The sequence below is a fragment of the Chelonoidis abingdonii genome, chromosome 1 (genome assembly GCF_003597395.2).
Source record: "Chelonoidis abingdonii isolate Lonesome George chromosome 1, CheloAbing_2.0, whole genome shotgun sequence".
In the NCBI taxonomy this organism is placed as follows: Eukaryota; Metazoa; Chordata; order Testudines; family Testudinidae; genus Chelonoidis; species Chelonoidis abingdonii.
In genome coordinates, this window is record NC_133769.1 from 196,643,774 (window position 1) to 196,666,808 (window position 23,035).

At 40.4% G+C, this 23,035-nt stretch overlaps 3 protein-coding genes across 6 annotated transcripts in view; 2 read left to right on the plus strand and 1 right to left on the minus strand.

Moving 5' to 3' along the window:
* JAM2 (junctional adhesion molecule 2) overlaps positions 1 to 8,439 on the plus strand; it is a 54,829-nt gene extending 46,390 nt beyond the window's left edge. The window contains exons 6-10 of the mRNA XM_032781929.2: positions 262 to 364; positions 2,366 to 2,473; positions 3,942 to 3,957; positions 5,363 to 5,402; positions 8,233 to 8,439. Coding sequence (XP_032637820.1) covers positions 262 to 364; positions 2,366 to 2,473; positions 3,942 to 3,957; positions 5,363 to 5,402; positions 8,233 to 8,265 — 300 coding nt within the window. The 3' untranslated portion in view covers positions 8,266 to 8,439. The remainder of the gene's footprint in view (positions 1 to 261; positions 365 to 2,365; positions 2,474 to 3,941; positions 3,958 to 5,362; positions 5,403 to 8,232) is intronic.
* A 2,481-nt stretch (positions 8,440 to 10,920) lies between these two features.
* ATP5PF (ATP synthase peripheral stalk subunit F6) lies at positions 10,921 to 20,303 on the minus strand. Of its 4 annotated transcripts, none has more exons than XM_032781930.2 (4): positions 19,805 to 20,303; positions 18,204 to 18,396; positions 13,103 to 13,227; positions 10,921 to 11,336 (listed from the first exon to the last, which is right to left on the minus strand). In XM_032781930.2, exons 2-4 carry the CDS (start codon positions 18,371 to 18,373, stop codon positions 11,308 to 11,310), a joined length of 324 nt encoding a protein of 107 aa, XP_032637821.1. In that variant the 5' UTR covers positions 18,374 to 18,396; positions 19,805 to 20,303; the 3' UTR covers positions 10,921 to 11,307. The 4 variants fall into 4 exon arrangements, with proteins under 4 accessions (XP_032637821.1, XP_074929395.1, XP_032637822.1 ...); XM_075073294.1 differs by lacking the exon at positions 19,805 to 20,303 and adding an exon at positions 19,711 to 19,791; XM_032781931.2 differs by lacking the exon at positions 19,805 to 20,303 and adding an exon at positions 19,537 to 19,612.
* Positions 19,888 to 23,035, plus strand: part of GABPA (GA binding protein transcription factor subunit alpha) — a 48,782-nt gene continuing 45,634 nt past the window's right edge. Inside the window, exons 1-2 of the mRNA XM_032781928.2 lie at positions 19,888 to 20,158; positions 22,856 to 22,956. Coding sequence (XP_032637819.1) covers positions 19,931 to 20,158; positions 22,856 to 22,956 — 329 coding nt within the window. The 5' untranslated portion in view covers positions 19,888 to 19,930. The remainder of the gene's footprint in view (positions 20,159 to 22,855; positions 22,957 to 23,035) is intronic.

Consider the following 23,035-nt stretch of genomic DNA (forward strand, 5'->3'; position numbering starts at 1 on the left):
AAAATATTTAATTTTGGGTCAAATTCAATGAAACAAAATGAAACATTTCAGTTTCAGAAATGTTGAAATGTTTTGTTTTGATTAAAAAAATGTTGAAACAAAATGTTTCTGAATCAAAAATTTTTGGAATTCCTGTTTTGTTAAATTTCCACTTTTCATCCAAATTTGGGACAAAAACAAAAATGTCAGAATTTCAATGGGATGGAAATTGTAAATTTCACTCAGCTTTATTGGTGACTCTTTTTTTTTTAAATTTAACAGCTATTTAACACAGTTTCAAAGAAGGACACTGGAGAGTATTACTGTGAAGCCTCTAATGGAATTGGACTTCCTCAAAAATGCTCTGTGAAGCGAATGCAAGTTGGTAAGTGTCAAAAGCAAATAAGGCAAAAAAAATCTGTAGATGAAAATGACTTTATTGCATGGCACATGTAAGAAACTAAGACTAGGTTCAAATTATACTATCTTACTCCTCCCCCAGAGTGCTGGAATCAAATGCAATTACATGATGCTTGTTATGAATGCTATTTATGTAGACATTTTGGCTGCTTAAGTCACTCCTCTTCTAAAAAGAAGCAGTAGAGATTACTGCTTCTTTTTAGAAGAGGAGTGCATAAGGTTGCTTAGCTCAGAGTGCTTTAGAATGATCAAATGTCCAGCTTTCAGAAGATTACTATGCATTAAATTCCACTGAATAATAGTATATACATAAGATATTAATATTTCAGAACTTCTTGTGGAGGCTGTAAAGTATGATCTGCAAGTAGGGTGACCAGATGTCTCGATTTTATAGGGACAGTCCCGATTTTTGGGTGTTTTTCTTATATAGGCTCCTATTACCCCCCATCCCCTGTCCCAATTTTTCACACTTGCTGTCTGGTCACCCTATCTGCAAATCTTGTTTCACAGATATTTTCCTTGAGTCAATTTCATGTGGGACTTTAATGCAGCAACTCAGAAAACTCTTTCTGATCTTCATTTTCTTATCTGGAAAAACAGTAATAAATGTGACATTTATATCTGGTTAAAGGGACACTGTCCAGGTTGATAGGCCTAATGTCTGTTTTATTTTCTGCTCCTTATCTGTTTGCAACATCCATGTAACTTGTTAGATATAGAATTTGTTTTGTAAACAAGTCCATCTGTGATTTTTTCCCTAAAGAAAAAAAATATATTCCAGCAGCCCAGCACTCTTGAGCAGCTCTGCAAAATCCCACAGCAGTGCATGCACAAGTGATGGAGAGAAGTTGGTAAGGAAATATTTCAAGCTTCTAGAAGGTTTTAATCAACAGTGAAGGGGAAAATGCTTCTAATGGATGGATTCTACAAAATACCTTGGCAGTGACCTTTTAAACAGTGCTCTAATATTTCTTACTCTCGCAAGACCTGGTTCAAAGCCTGCTGAAGTCAATAGGAAGATTTTGGATCAGGCCTTTTAATGCATTCATGTTGTAGTTGAGTAACTACATGCTATCAAGACAGAATTCCTCTAATGGGGAAACATTAATTCAAGTCATAAATTGGTACTTATTGACACAAATAAGAAGTATTTTGGACCAACATTTTCAAATCTGTGTGCCTGTAGTTAGGCAACCAAATATGTATTTGGACATCTAATTAGAAGTGGCCTAATCTCTCCCCTCACGAGGTGCACACTTACAGTTCTCATTGATTTTAATGGGAATGGGGATTGCTCATCACCACAGAAAAATCAGGCCACTTCTAATTTAGGTGCCCAAATCTGGATTAAAGAGTCTAATTTTAGGCAGCCAGGTTTGAATACATTGGCCTTGGTGGTTTAGTTTTTAAAAAGCCTCACTTCCATTCACGTCAGAAGCCATTAATTTATACATATGATTCAACACTATGAAAATTCTTGGTGCCACAAATATCATTCTGTGTCAACAATTTCATCAGCTGTTACATTACTACTATTTTAATCAAACTAACTTAAAACAAATATTCTCTAACAGCTGTTTCCATTTACAGGCTTCAGGGTATATTCTCCCTTTGACATGTGTAACTTGAATGATGCCAGGGGTTAGGCACTCATCTAGATGAGAAAATACCCCCTTGTCTCTATCCAGTTTTTGACTTTTTGGATCATATTAAGAATTTGAGGTGTGTTAAAAAGCCTTGTGCTAACGAGGGTATTATTTGGTGGGTCGTAGAAGTGAATGGAATAAACATTTTGAGAACCTTTCTGGTTGCTAGCAACTTAGATGTCACAGTCATTTACATATTGCATTCTATAGTTATCATTGCCACTGCTCTCTGGAATTTTTATAATGGAAAACTGTTACAATGGCAAGTTTTTGTTTTGGGTTTTTTTTTAACATTGGATTTATTTTGTTTTCATTTACAGATGACCTTAATATAAGTGGAATCATAGCTGCTGTAGTAGTTGTGGCTCTGGTAATGGCATTATGTGGCCTTGGGGTATTTTATGCACAAAAAAAAGGTTACTTTTCAAGTAAGTCACGTTAAATCTTGCCTGCCTTATAGACATCAGGAAACTTGCTATGACTAAATATTCCTACTGTCTGTAGAGTATACTCCTTTTTCATGTAGGGTCTGATTCTGCGCCATTGAAGCCAATGGAAGTATTGCATCTTTCTTCAATAAGTGTAGGATCTGGTCCATAGTTATTTGTTCTGCCTGCTCCTTTTGATCATACCCAGTTTATTTTTTGCAGTAGAAAATGAGATAGAAATAGCAGGCTAGTCACAAATTGCTGCTGAAAGGGAATTTAGGCAAATCCAGAGGGTCTAAGTAAGCTCCATAGAGTTATTTCTTATGCAAAGTTAAGATACTTTTGAAAATATTAGAAAAAAGGTTAAATATTTTCTCTTGTCTACAATTCTGTTTTCCACAAATGTTCATGAACTGAGTCTGAGAATTGCTAGCTCACCCAGTCACTGACAGATACCTTGAAGAAAATGAACTCTAAGCTCAGGGGAGGCAGAGCCCAGGATAAGTAATTGCTTGGGTACAAAGTCTAACTGATGAAAGGAGTTACAAATTTCTTCCCCAAAGTGTGTCATAACAGGGCTAGTGAGGAACATTGTGGATATGAGAGAAACCAAAAAGTGCCTGAAAGACATTAGGTATAAATTTATTTCTGGCCAGAATTCTAACATGTTTACTCATGTTTAGTATCTTGCTACACAAGTGTTCCCATTTATTTAGCAGGGTACCAAATAACATAAAAGAAAAGTAACAAAATTCTCCGATATGTTGTATGATAGAATACTCACGCACACATATCAAATATGGGTGTGCGCATACGTACATTAAAGTGACATTATTGGTGGTTTTGGTTTCTAAAATCTGTCTGTTCCAGTAAAAAGAAACAGTGTAAACTGTCATTTTTAATCTAAGATGTAAGCAGTACTAAAACTTGCATCCTAGTGGAAATGGACATGCTGACTCCATCTGCTGGACAATAATGAAAGTATATGTCAGGAAAACGGATGCTTTTATTAGATTTCATAATAGCTGGGCAACTTTTCCCCAGGGTATTTACAATAGGGGTCATGGAATCTAATACAGTGAACAGGTAGCGATGCAGGAAAATGTTTCGGCACGTGTCTGAGAGAGGACACACAGCTTTTTGGAGTGTAGGGGGGAGTGAGGGCTGAAGATTGATTTGAGAGCAGTTTCACGAGAGCAGGTAGCTGAATGCTGTCAGAAGTAGACTATTAACTCCAGAGGAAAGGAGGCTTGGACAGCTTTCCTGCTGGCTTATCCAGACAGACTGCTGCCGAGGGAATCACTTGCTCATCCTCCAATGAGAAACATAGTTCAGATGCTACTGTCTGAAATTAAAGGGATGAAGAAGGACAAGAGTTAAATGTTATCCACATGAGATATTTCAAAGGATGTTTATTAGGCAGGGAAATTACTGTGTGCTAAATATGTTTTTTCTTTTACTTTTCCAGAAGAAAGCTCTTCTCAGTAAGTATATCACTTTTGGGTAGTTAATTTCATTTGTGTTTTTGATGGTGTAAGAAATGTGATTCTTGTGCAGGGCTTTCCACATCATTATTATACATGAGGGTGTTTTGTGTCCTTAACCTTATTTTTGGATAACCTGTTCTGAAATATTCTTTAGGCTGCTACTTTGGTGGCTGGATTTTCTCACTATGCTTACTAAGCTGCATACTAACACCAAACCACTAGTAATAAATGAACCATCCAATACTTTTGTTAGACAGACAGAGGTAAATTTTCAGATGGCTGTGTCCCCTCCCTGTTTTGGTTATCATTCAAACCCCTAATTCAGCCGCAGACTTAAATCTTGCTTGGCCAACTCCCTGGTTGTGAATGCAAAATAGCTAGGTAGAATTTACCCAAATCTGTGTCTGCAAATCATTTTGGAAACTGGTCATCAGCCAGGATGAAAGTATACATCTCAGTCTTGCACTAAAAGGTGGAAGTGTGCTAGTTCTGTGAAATCAGCAACTGTACGTACAGTACATGCAAGCTGATTTTACAAGATAGGCTGAGATACATGCTCACATATGAGACTAATATTGAGTCCTTAAAGTGGAGGCTGGCATTTCTTCTGTCTAGCTAAACTCAGCATTAATAACTCTCATTCTTGAGTGAGGACAATGGCAGGAAAAAGCAAGTAACGTATTAAAAGAAGATATCACCAAGTACTTCTTAAAAATACTTGTTTTATAATGGTCATGAATATAATGTACATCACTATATGAGCCATAACCAGATATGCATCGCATCCTGGAGCCTTAAGGCAACAAGTCAGGGAAGCTAGTTTGGCAGAGGCTGATGATGCCACAATTTGTTGTCTAGAAGCTCCCCAAGGAATTGTCACAGGTATTGCAATGGACAGATGACCATGGACATGCCCCTAATATAAAATGTTGCTGTCTGTGCCTCTGGAGAAGAGGAAATTTTATGAAAGAGCTATTTCTATTACATAGTATTTTCACACATCCCCTACAGATCTTGGTAATTGCAAGCTGTGAAATGGTGATAACTTTCTTTACTTGGTCAAGATATTCTCATAAAGTAATCTGGCTTTAGTCAGATAGGATATCCTTTCAAATAGCACATTGCAAAACATTGCTTTACCTCCTGAAAATCAGTGAGCCCCTCAGACTCAATCTTTCCTTCATGTATAGATGCTTCTTTGGCATACCTTGCAAAGCCATTTACTGTGCCTGTTGATTGCACAATATTGTTTCTGGTCTTTTATAAGATAAGAGCTGAGATGAAATCAGGATGGTGTCTAAAGTGGGAAAATTTGTGTATAAATATGCTTCTCCAAGAACTAAAGTACAAGCAGATAAAAATAAAACAGTTAATCTGCCTTCTTTGTTTATTACACTAACAGGAAGAAGAGTTCTGACTATAAATATACCCCAAGTGAAAAGGTGAGTGTATTCAGCAATCAGCCAGGGCATTTGTGGGAGCTGCCCACCATGAACCAATTAAGCTTCCATTTTCTGTGACTGCTCAGTTCATTGGCCCTGAAATGAATAAAGATTATACATTTCCTGTATTTTGAAAGAACAGAGGTTAGTCTCAGTACTTTTTGTCCAAAGAACAGTTCATGGTTTTGCTTCCAAGAAAACACTTGGATTAAGTGAGGGAAAATTTACAGCTTTAATTAAACACATGGTGTCAAGTCTAATGTGAATTGGAACCATCTTTGCCTTGCTTTATCTTACCATATCTTACTGAAATATTTTACATGTATACCATGGTATAATAATCCCAGAAATTACAAAATCATCATTTGACCAATGATCTGTTTGTTTTTTCCTGCGTGTGGAACAGTCGACTTCCAAAGCTCAAATCTGAGATCTATGAGCACAGTTTCTACCACTCTCTCCCTCTTGCTACAGGGAGATATGGAAGGGAAAGGGACCCCTTGGGGCCTTTCCCATCCTCTCTTCCCCACATCCTCTTAAGCAGAGAAAGCAGATCAGAAAGGTGGAACCTAAAGCATTGCCTCTCTTCTCCTCCACACTTTGTCTGGCAGCACTGGAGGGTAAGACAGCAAGCTCCTTACTGTGTGCAGTGCCTGCCAGCAGGTGATATAGCCATGTAAGGAATTCTGCAGTGTGACCAAGAATATCTTGATTTTTCTACACTAAACATGTATACACTGCAATGATCCACTATGGGCAAGGTAGCCAAAGCGCTGCTCTGGCCACCATTTTAACTGAAAAACTGAGGATATATATATATAATGAACTTGTGTGAGTATATTATAAAGCTACTGGCATTAGCCATCAAGTGGAATGAACAGGTACTGAAAAACCACTAGAGCAGAGGTTCTCAAACTCTGGTCCACAGAGCACTTGCTGCTGGTCTGTTGAGAACTGACTAGTCACAGGGCACTGGCAGCTCTATCCCCTCCTTATATCTACCTGCTAAATCAAAATTTATTTTAAAAAAAAGTTAAAATCACTTTCCATGTAAAAAGAACAGGAGTACTTGTGGCACCTTAGAGACTAACAAATAAGTTACTCCTGTTCTTTTTGCGGATACAGATTAGCACAGCTGCTACTCTGAAACCTTTCCATGTAAAGCAATTGCTGAAGTTAGGCACATAATGTTACACAACTGTGTGTGTGTGTGTGTGTGTCTGAGAGAGGTGTGCACAAGACAATCAAGATGATGTACACTATGAAAGAGTGAGATCTCCTACACTAGAGAAGACCCAATGGCTAGGTTTGCTTAGAGAAACATTGGCTCTATAGTAATAGCTCAGCTTTGCAACGTATGTCAAGAAGTTAACAGCACCTGCAAACACTTCGTAGTCCACCTTCACTACAAACACTATCATCTGCAACTTCCTTTCCCCCACTGATGCACTCAGAAGTAGTCCCTGTGTCCTCAAACCTACATTTTACATTGCTCTGCTCTACCTCTTTCACTTCACAACTGTTTCTCACACATCGGGCAACCACAGCACAGTACCCCACCACCTACATTATTCAAATCCTCCCAACAAACTCAGTCACACACCTGATTTACCCAGCTCATCTCACCCTTCAGTCCTCCTTCTATTCACCCAGTCTCAGCTCTTTCCTGTTCTATCAATTTCATCCATTTACTTTCCTTTCTCACTAAAACCCAACCCACAATTACTATGTTCTCTTCAGTGTACCTCAACAATAGTGCCAAAATTAGAGCAGATGTCTCAGACATCAGCCCGAGTCACTGGCTGCACCACTTGCAGCATTATTTGACCCCACTAAGGGGCTGGATATTCTGCTTTAACCTTGCTCCAGTGGCCCCTTCCCTGAGCTGCTGGGATCTCTGGCTGGAGGCAGTGCATGGAGCTATGTACCTCCAGTTTGCTTCCCTAGGCTTGAGGAGGGGACCAGAGAAGCTGGGCAATGGGAGGAGGCTGCAAGGTGGCAGAGTAGGACTGGCTTTGGGCCTGGCCCTAGCTTCCTATGGGGAGGATTAGGATCAGTAGGCAACAAGGCTGACTAGAACAGAGGTAACTCCAAAACACCAGCTAATTTTAATTCTCACAACTCATGGTAGAGGAGGGTCTCCAAAAATTTCGTTGATCCAATGCAGCTTCTGCTGTTAAACTGATGCAGTGAGTGATGCTCCACCTACAGGTGTAGCTATGAAATAGCAACAGCTGCTCTCAGGGCAGTCAGTATTGGTTATACCGGCCACCGTAAGTGCTCTATGAAAGCTACCTTCTGTCCTTAAATCTGAACACCAAGGAACTTGAGCATTGGTTTTTTATTTCCTCTTTTTGTGGTGAAAATTTCTTGATTTGTCTCTCTTCACTGAAATACTGGTAAACTGTAGTTGTGGGGTGCATTCATCAACTGCAGTATAATTGCACATCAGCAGCAGCTATAATTGGAAAGAAACACAGCAGTTTTACCTTGATCTTTAATTCCTCCCAGTGGGACACTTTTTGAACGTAGTAGGTATATCATGTACAAATGTGTTTTTGTGGGCTTCAGTCCTCAAAAGGAATTGATGAGCCAGACTTCACACTTAGGCCAGAGGTTTATCTGCCTACTATTCTGTTGCTCTGGGAAGGGGTTTGGTCTCATTACTAAGACTTCCTAGCATTTTGTGTTGCCGTATGCTTGGTGTTTGCTTCCTCGCTTTTGCCAACCTGGAGACACAAGTGAAGTTCTACAGATGTTTAAGTGTAATGGGTACGGAAAACATTTGAACTATAACTTGTCACATTACCCTCTTCTGTTTTTCATTTAGGATTTCAAGCACACCAAGTCCTTTGTTATTTAGAAGATTTCAGCCTCTTTGAGGGACACACAGTGATACAGAATATTAAAGGGATTTTTTTTTAACTTCTGCAAATATTTGGATTTGTTTTGAGATGGCATACACTGAAAGAGTTTATTGAAATGTCTAGGATCTGATGTTACAAACCTAATCATGGACTGTACAACTGTTCATATTGTTAAAATACCATTATTTCTCTAATTTAAGGATAGTAGTATGTAGATAATATAATTTGTATGATGGTTTCTTCTCATCCTGTTTATGTATATACACAGCAAGAGGACTCATTACTAAGCGAATTCATGCTCATGATCTTTACAGATTAGCGTTAGTTTTTTGGCCACTCTAACCTGGTGCTTTGTCGTGTCTACATCTAAAAGACAACGTAAAGGGGTCTAACTTTTGCCATTTTTCAGTTTTATTAGTGCCATAATTTTTCTAATAATCTGTCAGACCATGCAGTCAAGTGAACAATTATTCTGATATTGTACAAGTGTAAACTTGAGTTATGTTAACTGTGGTTCATCTTCTCTATAATAGAGAACCTCCAAACAGTGTTCTGCTGTAGATGAGTGCTTTTCAATCTTTTTTTCATTTGTCGATCCCCACAAAATTTCAGATGGTGGTCCAGACTCCTTCAGAAATCTTAGACATAGTTTGCAGACCTCAGGTTGAAAACCACCGCTATAGGTCAAATGTTCAAATCCCAATGCTAAAGTGTGCAGCTTTTTTCCTTCTAGGAAGTAGATTTAAGATCTGTGAAAGTTTCTTTGCTAAAGATTGTATGTGTGAAGGAAAACAGTGCAGCAAAACTGATGCAGTATTAGTGCCTTGATTTTTCTGTTAAAGTTCAGTTTTACAAATAAATAATGCTTAGTGTCTGATGTGCTGTCTACTGTGAACTTGCTTTCGGAGGTCTGCAACTATCATTAATGTGTTGCTGAAATATGGTTCTCATGGTGGTGTTGAACAGTCTGCCTGATATTGTCTTCAATTACATGTTCGTTTAGCTCCACAAATTTTGCTCTCATATTTCAACTCTAAAATGACTGCCATAGTAATCAGAAGGGGAAACTTGTTCTAGCAAGTATGCTTTAGCTGGAACATGCACTGTGACTGTCAAAGTTGAACTAGGCAGACAGTTTAAATGCAGGAAAGCATCTGTATTCTGGATGGCCCATAAGCATTTGCTGGATTGTCACTGACTTCAGTTGGTCATAAATCAGCATCTAGTTTTGTTACTTATGCTCTGTGCTGTATGTTCTTTCAAATGCTGGTGTGGCAGTGCAAAAATGCCACAGGAGCTTTATTTGAGGTAGTAAGATGAAAATGAATACAACTGCTACCTATGGCCCTGAATTGCTTTAATATTACAACCCATTTATTTCACTGTCCCCACTCCTCATACTACAGGTATCTGGATCAACATGCAATTTTTTTCAGAGAAGCTGTGTGAAAACTTTAGGAGCCAGATTTTTTGGCACCAAAATAAGCCACATGGGATTCTAGGAGAAGCAGAAACTGGACGTTGCTGCTCAAAGCGAGCAGTGCCGTTGACATTTAAGGTGCCCTGTTTCTCACCCCATGGGGATTAATAGTTCATTTAGTGAACTATCATTCAGGCTGTCTGTACATTATCTGATTAGCTCATGTCTAACAAAACAAGCTACACGTTTTAAATGAATGCTTAGATTATACAATAATTCTCAAAAGGGACTGATTTTGAAGAGCAGAATATTGTGAACTTTCCCTATACAAATGTAGCTGCCAGAAACAGTGGGCTACAGGGGCAGGCGTAAGCTAAGATTTCTTAAAAGAAATCACACCAAATACTGAGAAATTCACTTAAAGGAACAATCCTACTTTTTAATCTTAGCTAGGAGTGCATACATCTAACAGTACTATAAATGAAAATATTTTTCAGTTTCATGGGCGACTGAAACTTCATAGAAAGTCTTAATCTTAGCCCTGAAAAGTTTCCCTGACAAACTATAGGAAAACGATCATTAAACTACTGTGACAGAGGAAGGCAAACAGTAGGTATATACTCTGCATTCTGGAGTAATAGTAGGTAAAGATGAAACTCTACACTTTGACCTTACTGACTGCCTTTGATATATCACAGTAATGTAAGTCCTGTACTCCTATCAACGGTTGAATTGAGGGAAAAAAGCGTAATGAATCTGCACCAGGTACAAAAATGAGATGTTACCAAGATTGCAAAATGCTCAGTTTCTTGTTTCCTTGGTATCAAATGCCATTCAGATAAGTCAGCTCACTGTGATCATTTCTCTCCCTGTACTTTGAGCAGCTGTAAAATGAGCAATATTGATAAGTAGTTCAAACCTCTGTTGGTGTTTCAGATATTCAAGTTCAGTCCTGTCTAAGTTTTTCATATTTTGATGGGGTCTTCAGGAACAGACTAGAAACTTTAGTACTCAACTATCCCCCAAAACCTCAAGTTTTTCATTTAAAAGAACAGGATAGCCTCTTCAAGAATGTTCTGGTGCACCAAGATTATATAAAAGTCAGTCCACTTCAGCTCATGGGCCCTGCACAACTGGAGGATGAGCTGTAATGTTTGAGTTCCTGGATATGTCTAAATAAAATTTCACTATTGCAATAATGTAGCATAGAATGATCACATGCATACAATAATGCCATACTTGCAGGCTTTATTGTATTATAAGATTTCAGTGACATGATTAAAATTTAGGGAAGCGCAGTTCTTTTCAATAGGAAAGGTATCATCATTAACATAACTGTATTTTGCACTCAAGTGGTCATTTGGTTTTATCTGGATACTGAAATGTCATCTCAGTAAATAGTGTTTAAACACTGGATAAAGGACTAAGCACTTTATATTTGATTTCCAAAAGTGAATTTTATGAATATGGCAGCTCATGTTATACTTGTACTGTATTGAGTTCAGAAGTCAAACAAGTATTTGAAAGTGAAACTCCACATTAAATTACAACTGCTGGCCTATTTAACAACTCCATGAGAAAGATGACACCAGTGCTTGGAATGCAGACGTCAACCACATCATTTTTGAGACTCTTCAAAGTTGGGCTCTAGGAGGGGAAAAAAAAAAAAAAAAAATGTATGAGTTTCATGTTAAGATGCTCCAGTTCCAAATACTGCTCATAGATCAAGTTCAGGTTCTAGAACAGGGGTAGGCAACCTATGGCACGGGTGCCGAAGGCGGCACACGAGCTGATTTTCAGTGGCACTCACGCTGCCCTCGTCCTGGCCACCAGTCTGGGGGGCTCTGTATTTTAATTTAATTTTAAATGAAGCTTCTTAAACATTATAAAAATGTTATTTACTTTACATACAACAATAGTTTAGTTATGTATTATAGAACTTATAGAAAGACCTTCTAAAACGTTAATGTATTACTGGCACGCGAAACCTTAAATTAGAATGACTAAATGAAGACTCTGCACACCACTTCTGAAAGGTTGCTGACCCCTGTTCTAGAAGAATATAAACCATGGTCCCATTTACTACTTCTAGTGATCTGCAGCTAATTTTGCAAACATGCCTTAAACAGGTGGGGGAAGCAAAGGGACCTTTTTAGCACAAGTTTTTTTTAAAAGAGTTCTTCCTGACTATGGAATATTTCCTTAGAATTAGCCGTCATGTATCTCCTCCTATGTTTACCTACCGCCAAGGTAACTTACTGCTAACAAGCTTGCAACTAGTTCATTAATGGAATATTACCAGTTTTACCAGCAAAGAGAGAGAGAAATCTTGCTACCTACCATTGACTCTCATAAAAAAACATAATGAGCAGTAAAGTTAAGATGTGAAACTTTAAAGTAGTACACAGACTAGGTGAATAAGAAAAATTAGTTCTTTCCTCAAGAAAAGACTCCACATTGTGATATAGTATAATTTAAGCCACAAGGGAAAATTAATCCTAAATGACTCAAAACTGGAAGAGACTGCCTTATGCTAAAGAAATTTAGATTACTTTGTCTGTACTAAGAAAATGAGTCAGCAGGTAAGAAAGTTACTCACTTGACTGTATGAGGAAGGGATAGTTCAGAAAATAGCAACTCTCACAGCAGTATCTCATGTAACTAAGGGGGAACTCCTGAACTAATTAACTGTCTGGGTCCACCCCATGCAGCACCTGCCTGCCAAACAATTGGCAGAATGAAGTGCTAGGCACAGGGGACCTAGTCCTCATATAGGGATTTCTGATCTTCCTATCCCCTTAGATCATTGTAGAGTCCATGGAGGATGGCAGATGACAGAGAAGACTTCTGGTGATTTGGCAGTGACTTCACTACTCACCTTTATCCTTTAAAGTAGCTGTTGTGTGGCACTAGTTAACAACACCTCTGCTGTTGGTGCCTCTCTGGTGGAATTTTCAGACTAAACCTTCACAGCCACAATCCTCTGAAGTTAATTAGTGTGCATATGTCTGTGCCAAACCACCCAGGTCTCAAGATTGTCAAGTGACAGCTCTTAGCAAACAGCAATGTTGTGCCACATGGTGCCTGGCAGCAGGCACACACTGTGCACTTGACCAAGGCTCAGTTCAGGTCTCAGGAATGGGAAGTGTGGCCAAATATGTCCTCAACAGCAGGAACAATCGTTGCAGGAGCCTTAAGTGATATCAAACATATGCTGCTGCCACAAAGTTCCTATTTGCCAACCAGACCGCACATATACCATCCCCAAGAGCAACAGAGTCCTGCTCGCTCCCAGAACCACATGGCTGATTTACCTCCAGGTCACTGGTCACAAAGGTTTTATATTCCACTATTCATCCTCTCACTTTCACACTTATAATGCAAGAACAAACAAACAAAGGCTGGGGACTCACCTTCAAATTTGAAGTCTGGAAATTTGGTCAGGTCTCCCCCACCATACAACCGCTGAATTTTGGCAATTTCTTCAGCCATGTCTTTCTGGTATTCAGGGCCTACATCAGCTGGACCACCGGCTTTCCTAAATGCAGAAAATGTCCAATGAAAATTTTATCATTTAAGGGCCTAATCTAAAGAGTAAGATAAATGGCTATACACCCCCAGATAAGTAAAGCAATTTAAATATTTTGAAAAACCAGAGGTAGAGAGCATACCAGGGGGTACATTTTTCCCTTCTGGCATTTGAAATCAGACATTTTAGCTTAACTAAAGCTAAACGAGGGTTTAAAATGGAAAAAGAAGAAGCATATTTCTACAAATATTAGCCAATGTTCCTTTAATAGTGTAAATTTTACAATCTAATTATCAAGTTGCATTTTTTTCTAAGTGGCTGTGAATGGAGACTTGGCAACAAAGCATAATTCTGTTCTTAAGCCTTTAAAATATCTAGACAAAACTTCCTTGAAACATACTATTATTTTTTAGGCTGATCTGCTGAAAGGGAAGATCAACTTCAAACCAAGTTCTTTAGTAAGAACATTCATATCAGTAGAACAAGGTGACGTAGCAGCTAGTATACAGGTAACTTGCCACAATCAGAGATGTACTTCCTAGTCTACAAAATTGCACACAAGAGCAGCCCTACAGACTACTTAATGGAAAACAATGTTTAATACCAAAGTGAAGCATCAGTTATGGGTGTTTGTTACAAACACATGCTTATAACCGACAACTAGTTTCTCAGTTTGAAAATCCATGTTTTCCCCAGTGCAATACCAACTGTCTCAGATTTCTGTATAGTGACAATACAAAATATATGTACTTTAGTCATTACACATGAACTCACATTATTATAAAATGAATATTCTAATTGAGAGATTTTATTTCTACTTAAAATTATTATATTTACCAAAAATAAAATCTGCTAAAAAGAAATTGAACTATTTTCTAAGTTTTAAAAGGGGCTTAGAGGTATTAGGAATCCAATTTCAGTGACTTTCAACTGGAGTTGGGTGACTAACTCCCTTAAGTCTCCTTGAAAATCCCAGTCTGAAGAATGATTACATAAAGAAACAAGTTCACTCATTCCTTTGCATTTTCTAAAAAGGATAGTTATTTGTAGAGAGAAAAACTGAATTCTGCCAGGCCTAATTTTGAAAAATGTTATTTAAGATTTTTTTCAATTAACTTTTTATTTTTACAGTTGTGGGACACTAAGAGGAGGTAGGGCTAGAGCAGCACTGATAGCAAGGCTGCAGGGGGCACCTTTGACAGTGGGGCCAGAGACATCAGATCCCTGCAGGCACACAGCCTGTTACTGTCATATTTCTGCATCTGTTTCAGTATGTCAGCTGCAATTGACATTTACTGACTTGTAGCACCTTAGACACTAACAAATTTATTTGGGCATAAGCTTTCATAACACGGCTACCACTCTGAAACCTGAAGTCATGTTTTAGACATCTAAACATGGAAATATTGATGCTTTTCCACCAGCTTCAATACAGATTTGATACCTTTTGTTATCAAACTTGATAATTGCCCACCCATATGTAAAAACCATTAGGAGAAAAATATGAAATTTAGTGGTAGTGTTACTACAAACCATATCAATGAATTCCACTAACCTTATTCTGCCCTTAAATATTGCTTTAGTGCAGATGCTGTCCTCACTACACTAAGGAGAATGAGCAAATTGTTGCTGCACTGATCAGTTTACAGTCTAAAAACCACAAGAGTATTCCCAGATAGAATAATTAGAAAAAGATTGTACAAATGCAAAGAGCTCTTCAATCCAGTAACAATCAAAAACTACCCTCAGACAGTAAGAGTAGCTACACCTAAGTTTTAATTTTAGTAGACAAACATGAAAAGAACACAAATTTACCCAATGCAATACTTATCTGGTGCCAACTGCAGCTTTAAGAGCTCTACAGCAACTGTAGCTAAATCACTTGGACAATTTCTCTTAATTCTCCAAGAACAACTTCCTCCATCATAGTATTCCCTCCCCCCCGCCCCAGGTTTCTCATTTTAGTTATTTCTCTAAGTCCACCCCTAGAGAATTCCCTACGGCATGACATCCTCCATATGGAAGCATTTCTATTTTAAAAGGATATTTTCCTTTCCCCCATCTAAAAGCTAGGAAATCTGATAGTTTGGTACAGATATGTTTTTTTTTTTTATTCCCCTCTTTTCACCACCACCACCAAAGAGGTCACAAGGGGGAAAAAAGGCAGGTGGTTTGGACATTTTTTTCCTACTGATATTTTGGCTGAGAGGGGCTAACAATAGGAGTGCAGTAACAATGTTCTTTCACTTGTATCTCCATGATCATCTTTCTTTTGAAAAAGTCAAATCTGTGAAATGGATTCTTACTTCCAGCTCTGCACCACATTTCACTCCTAATGTTTCACTAAGCAATTCTGCAATAAAAAGATCTTCAAGCTGACTTTGACAAATTTGAGCCAAGAGTCTGTTTTAAATGAAATTGTAACTTCAGAACATCAGTTCCCAAACAGTGGGTCCCAACCCTTGATGGATGGGAGGCACCGTGACCTTTCCTGCCAATCTTCCAACCCTGGCCCCCAACCAGCCCCTCTCCCCCCATGGCCAGGCCACAATTGCTACCAGGCTGCTGTCTGTCCACTCACTGGCTGCAGCCACTTCCTCTAGACTAACTGCCTGGATCCCGCTCCACATGCTGCTGCCTGCAATCCAGGTGAAATGAGAGCAGGATCCAGACAGCAGCAGCAGAAGCTGGTGAGCAGAAAGCAGCCTGGTAGCAATCCTGGCCCTTGCCCAGTTGCAGGAAGAACAAGGCCAGCTGGGGCTGCAGACAGGGGCAGAGCTGAAAGAGTGAGAGCTGGACAGGGGGCTTGGATGGCAAGCCAAGCTGGAAGTAGTTGGTGGGTCACCTTAGCAAAAAGTTTGTGAATCACCCTGCTATAGAACGTACTACGGAAGTAGCAGAATCAGTACACTGATAAGTTTGAGAGATTTTGTACAAAATGCTAGCATTACAGCATTTATTAAATTGAATGGGTTTCGTCACAGACTAGGAAAATGTTATTAAAACTAAAAACAATCCAAAGCCTATTGCCAATGAGATTCTAACCAGTTAGCTCTTTAGCTTGACCGCAGCCAGCCCTCCTTTAAACATACTGAGTGTCTCTTACACCATTAAACAGCTTTTATTTTGCTAAATACTTCTAATAAAATTGAAATTTGTTGTTTAAGAATTTTTTGTTAATGCAAAATCTTCCTACAGGTAACAGACAAATAAAAGAGTTTCTTGATAGGTGAGTAACTGGAGACATGTAAATCACAGAGATTCTCTCAAAATGTTGGTATTCAAATGTAAAATTATATTTTTATTTTATATGATTTTATGGCCCACTATTTCTAGGTGAATTTATTCAATTCTTACATTTTGTTTATGGAAAGAATAAATGTAATTATTTGCGGTCAGTTAAAAAAAAGGAAAAGCAGTCAGTGTTTGCAAAGGACCCGTTATCTGTTCACATTTTGGATAACTAAGGCAACACTCAAAGTTTTATGGCTACTGTTCAATACTCCCTTACCCTCATATACAGCTTTACGTAAGAACATAAGAACGGCCGTACCGGGTCAGACCAAAGGTGTATCTAGCCCAGTATCTGTCTACCGACAGTGGCCAATGCCAGGTGCCCCAGAGGGAGTGAAGCTAACAGGCAATGATCAAGTGATCTCTCTCCTGCTATCCATCTCCATCCTCTGATGAACAGAGGCTAGGGACACCATTCTTTACCCATCCTGGCTAATAGCCATTTATGGACTTAGCCACCATGAATTTATCCATCTCTTTTAAACATTGCTTATTTCCCAGCCTTCACTACCTCTCCAGTAAGGAGTTTTCACAAGTTGACTCTGCCGCTGTGTGAAGAGACTCCTTTTTAATTTGTTTTTAAACCTGCTACTAGTAATTTCATTTGGTGTACCACTAGTTCTTGTATTATGAATACAGTAATAACTTTTCCTTTCACTTTCAACCACTCTGAATTTATATATACCTGTCTAATCATATCCCCCTTAGTCACCTTTTCTGCAAGAGTAGCCCTTTAATCTTTCCTCATAGCATCATCCAAACTTAATTCATTTAAGTTGTCTAACCTTTTAGCCTAGAACATCTTTTTTGAGGTGAGGACACATCTGTACACAGTATTCGAGATAGCTAGGCGTACCTGAATGATTATATAAGAGCAATAATCATATGTCTCATCTTATTCCATTCCCCTATTAAAGATCCTACATCTTTAGTTGCTTTTCTTGAACCGCTTCCAACTGCACCGTGGAAATCTCCAGAGAACTATCCACGAATGACACCAATGATATTTTCCGACCTCGCTGCAGCTAAATTAGCCCCCATCTATGATGTATAGTGGGGTTATTTTTTTCCAATGTGCATCACTTTACATTTATCCACATTAAATTTCATTTGCCATTTTGTTGCCCAATCACTTAGTTTTGTGAGATCTTTTTGAAGTTCTTCACAATCTGCTTTGGTCTTAACTATCTTGAGTAGTTTACTACTTTATAAAAGTAGTAATAAGGACAAAGTCAATTGTAATAATAAATACAGTAACTAGTAAAGACTTAAGTCTTAACTTTCTTTTTATTGAGGTGTTCTAGATAATTTTTTCTTGTAAATTATGTATCAAGTGTTAGTCCTCAAGGACTGCATTTCTGTGTGTAATTCTAACATATCATGAAAGAATATTTTTGTAACATTCCTCCGTGAAGTACAGATACACCCTCTAACACCTGGGATTGCAGTTGCACAATAAGGAATTATTTCCTAGCCCACCTTCCTCTGGGCTTCAGAAGTGGAAGAACCATTGACTAGAATTTGTGCTAGGTCAGTTCTTGGGGCCTTTCCATGCTGAAGCTACAGGCTCTGCACTCAGAGTGCAGACCTAAAAGGCCTAATTATGAGGAATAATCCCATATTAATGTCTGATAAAAGTTTCATATTAAACTTTTTTACTTAATACACTGAATTACATTCCAATAACTTACTGGCTCTTCACGTTGTATTCTCTGATCTTGTCTATAAAGAGCTTCTGAACTGGATCAAGTTCCTTTGCCTTATTAAACACTATAGCAGAAAGGCCAATGTTCCTACGCAAGTGTATTGAGATGGCAGAGCGGAAAATAGAGGAAAATCTGAATAGCTGTTGGAGAATCATGATGATTTCGCAGAGGGTTCCAGCTAGAAACAAACAGAATGCATTAAGTTAGCAGTTTCTTGCAGTTTTTTCCATACTTTACATTTACAAAAAGAAAAAAAATATAGACTAGTTACAAATGTGAACATTATTAAATGCAGGGAAACACCAAGAGAAATAGTCCAACATTTTTAAATGAAAGAGTGACAATTTTGCTATACCCAAGAAATATACTTTTGACAGAACATATCCTCATTTGACCTACGATTCACATCTCTTCCACATTAATTGTCTGATAAAAAATTATAACAAAACGCTAAAAAAATGAACTGGCCATTTTTATTTGTAGTGCTTAGCAAAGATACCTGCATCTAAGTATTCATTTGGCACAAGGCAGACTAATTCAAAGACAAAAATAAAGCTAATTAGAAAGTAGGTAGTTTTCACTGAGAATACAACAGGAATGAAAAGTAAGCTAGCAAATCTGTATTATTTGTTTTCATAAAAATACTGTACTATACTAAGTCAGAAATGTGGGATCTTTAAACCAACAATCAATAAACCTTTTAAGAAAATCTAACAACACTGACTGACATTTACATAGATCGTATTCATATGACTACAAGTCAGGTTTCGTGTTTGTATTTGTAAGTGAATTAGTAATAAAAGAGAAAGATTTTCAACGACCGTCTCAACCATCTCAAAGTTAAAAGGCAGAGTTTGCAGGGAAAACACCGAAGAAGGAGTTTTGTACTTAGCCCAACAGGTAACTACCCCCAACCCCGCCTGGACCCGGCTCCCTGTGGGGCGCTGCCTGTCTAGACGCGAACTGTTAGTTTAAACCCGTCGTCGGGCCGGGTTATCCCGGGGAACCGGCTACTGCGCCCACACAGCCGAGCGGCCCCAGGGCGGAGGACATGAGCAGGCCAGGGCCAGCCTCGCTCGGTGCGCGGGATCTGCCGCTGACGGGGAGACACGGGGTGGCTGAGCCCGGGAAGGGCCGGAGGCTGCAGGAAACCGAGGCGAGCCCGTCCCGTCGCGCAGCCCGTGGCCCGGCCGCAAGGAATTTCGTCGCCGAGCGGCCAGACCCGGCGCCAGTCGGGGGAGCGACGGGAGCTCCGGCAACCGCTCCCTGCCCGACCGCAGCCCCCTCCCCCGACCCAGCGGCGGCCGCGGCGCGTTACAGGGGGCGGTGGCGGGGTCCCTTTGCCTGGCTCCGGCTCCGGTCACCTTGGGGGTGGGGGTGTCACCGTGCCAAGCCCAGCGCGCGTTGCACCCTGGGAAGCCGACCCCGGGGGCAGAGAACTCTGGGGATCGCGCTCCTCACGTCCCTGCCCCGCCGCCAGTTAGACAAGGACCTAGAGCCGCCGCGCGCCGACAGAACAAGCCACTAACAATCCCCAGAAGCCGCCGCCGCCGCCGCCAGCAGTAGCAGCACCGCTAACCACTCACCGCCGGAAATGAGCAGATCTACTTCCGTGCCGGAGAAACCTAGGCCATTAACCCGGCCTTTAGGTCTCCGCGAAGTCCCGCCTCCTGCGCTCGCTCATTGGCGGAGGGAAGGTGGCGCCGTGGGGGATGCCGGGAGTTGTAGTCCTTGCCCTTGTCGCGGGGGGGTGGTTGTGTTCGCGCTCCCGCCTTGCCTGGGCCCTGCACAGGCCTCGCCGCCCAATCCTCAGCGCGTTCCGCTCCCTTCAGTGCGGCGCTCGGGAGGCGGCGCAAGGACCCTACAAAGCCGCCGCTAGCGAGCGGAGCGCGGGGGAGTCGTGCGGGCCGCTCCGGTCGGGGCAGGAGTTTCTGCGGCGGGTGAGTGAGGCGAGCGGTCCGGGGGGCCCGGGGCGCCCGAGGGAGGGGCGGGTGGACGGGAAGCGCCGCTCTCCGTATCCGGGGGAGGGGGGCTCGGGCCTGGCTGCGGCTCGTGTTTTGTTTCCGTTTCTCCCCGGCGCAGCGAGTCTCATTTCCGTTTCGGGTTCAAACAACAAGGAGGGAGGCGGCGGGGCCAGGGGCGAGGGGCCGGGAGCAGCCTCCCCTCGCGGGCTCTGTGCAGTCCCGGCGGGGCGAGGGCATCCCCAGGGCGCAGCGTTGCCCGCTGCCGCAGGCCCGTCACATGGTGGCTGGGGGGCGCCGGGGGAGGCCTGATGCTCCCAGCCAATTCTCCGGGAAACCCGCCCGCTTTGTCCTCCTCCCCCCAGGCAGGGGGAGGCCTGGCTGATGTCGCAGCTACTGGGCCTGGCTGGCGGGCTCGCTGCCCCCCGGGAGTCCATTGTCCAATCCCCATCCCGAGCTCTCGCTGGCCCCCTCACAGCTACATCAAAGGCCCGAGGCTGCCGGCGGGCAATGAACACGGGTCAGGCGTCCCGCACCTCTCCGCCCCGCGCGGTGTCAGCTCAGTCATGAAGGGGAAAGTGTGGCAATTGCCCCTGATTGTTGTTGTTTTGGGCGCAGCGTACACAGTTGTGTCTACCGTGGACGCTGCTGTAAATCTCCTAATTCTACTTAGTAAGATGCCTGTTTTCTGGGACAGCATCTTAAAATATTTTGTTCTGACTTTAGTTACAGGTGGTTCATAAGATCAGTGTAACGGAACAAATGCAAAATATTGTTTTTTGGTTTCTGTTTTGCTTCATTCTTGTGTGAATTAACCAGTACTTCGTTTTATAGTCAATTTCACTGGTATGCACTAGGTAGTCACCTTTCCCCATTCACACTTGTTTTTTTGTGTGCCAGTACTAAGAGAGGAAAAATTGTAAAGCACAGTAAAATATGACAGCAGGATCACAAAGACTGGTCCAGGCAGTCAAAGGCACAGAGTTAATGTTAACTAAAAAATTACTTGGATTTCAGTTTAATTGTACCCTTTCACATCCATTTTTTCCAATCTATGTAAATATTTAAGGTAATGTGCTGCTAGCGATTCATAGCCTATATAGTAGAGGGAATTAATTGGTTACTTTGTTCTCTGCTCACAGTTCTTAGCCACAGAAACATTCACACTAGTCTGTTTCACAATTACTTGTTTATATTTGTATCCTTATTCCAATACTTATACTCAAATAGCACTAAGAGGCTCTAGTTATGATTGGAGCACCATTTGGTCTGATTATTTTTATTATAAATAGAAATGCACCTAATGCCAAACCTTGGGGCCCTTAACAGTTTCTTAAAGTATACTTCACTAACACAGACAAACTACAGCAATTACCCACTGATCACAATAACTGGGCCGCAGCATAAAACAAATGCAATCCTTCCCCTACCCTCCAAATTACTGGTCATCTTCCTATCACTACCCAGCCATGCCCATCTCTGTAAATCTTTACGTTCTGTGGAGAAAAAGAGAGGCCTTGAAGTGTGTCCTGGAGGTTAACTAAGTGGTTACTGGACACCTGCTAGCAGCCTCCTCTCTCTTGTACCAGTGGGCGGTGGGGGCATTGTCTAGCTTAGGAGCCTCTGCTTTCCACAACTCTGGCAATGGATCACAGTGACAGAAGTCTCTTGGTTAACTAGGTCCCAGGCCATTTAGGGTTTTACAGGTCAAACAAAATCTTAAAAATGAAGGAGCCAATGGACTATGATCTAGGCAGGTTGAGTTCACATTTGATGTGCTCACAAAAAGAAATGCTGCTTAACAAGCCAGCTGCTGAATTCTGCAGCTCTTAGGTGGATTTAAGATAAAGATAAAAATAAGTTTTAAATTCTTTGGCTGTTAATCTAATGCTGTCCTCACTTTGGAGAAAGATTAAAAATAATAAATATGAAAAACTGCCCAAAAGAATAGTCTGACGCTAACATACTGCACAAATTAGGTGACTACCAGATGCATTTTCATCTACATGCATTGATCATTGAACCTGGTGAGAAATAAGAGACCTCAGATGTAAAATCTTTTGTTTATTAGGTGTTTTGTAGATTAATACTGAATACGTTCACCTATAAGATGCAAAGTGATTTTAAAAAAAATAACAAAAATACTTAACATATTTAATATAATATATTTTTAGGGAAAATTTTATAGCTGTCAATAGCTTTCATATTTCTTCAGAGGACAGTATATAATATAAATGGGACAGCAAAATCTCTCAAGTATTTTTAAAACAATTTGAAATTTAAATGTTGTTATCCAATGAAAGGTAAACCTGACCAGTTCATACAGCATCCAGTAAGAGTAGAAGTCTCCAAAGGAAGAGAACAAAAGCTACCTCAGGATGTATGATTTCTGCACCTATATGTCTGTTTAAATTCCCGAATTTGCCTCCTCCCAGAAAAAAACAAAACCATCAACTTACTATTTCCATTTGCCAGAACAAGCATTGTCAGCTGCTTCATGGTTTCTGCAGCACTCTTCCATTTTAGAGCTGTGTAATTGGCTTTAGAGTTTGCAGCTGAAAACATTTTTGTTAAAAAATATATGGAATTAACAAATAATTTTTATGTGAAACTATAATGCTCAAATTTTGCTTCCCTGTAATTCATGAAACTACTTTAACAATTTTTCTTTTGCAGGCCTGTTTTTCAGACGTTTTAGCCATGACTAAAAGAGATGCAGAGGAGTTGATAGAAATAGAAATTGATGGGACTGAGAAACAGGAGTGCACTGAAGAAAGGTAAGTGCTTACAATCAATCAGTATTGCTTACTAGTTGTGTCACTTGAGCTGAAAATAGTTTACAGTTTTTATCAGATT

Excerpts from the sequence above, each read along its gene's own strand:
- ATP5PF (XM_032781930.2), bottom strand. The coding sequence starts at position 18,373 with ATGATTCTCCAACAGCTATTCAGATTTTCCTCTATTTTCCGCTCTGCC. Across the intron at positions 13,228-18,203 it reads GAATACAACGTGAAGAGCCA|GAAAGCCGGTGGTCCAGCTG; the intron begins GTAAGTTATTGG and ends TTCTGCATTTAG. Across the intron at positions 11,337-13,102 it reads TCCAGACTTCAAATTTGAAG|AGCCCAACTTTGAAGAGTCT; the intron begins GTGAGTCCCCAG and ends TTCCCCTCCTAG.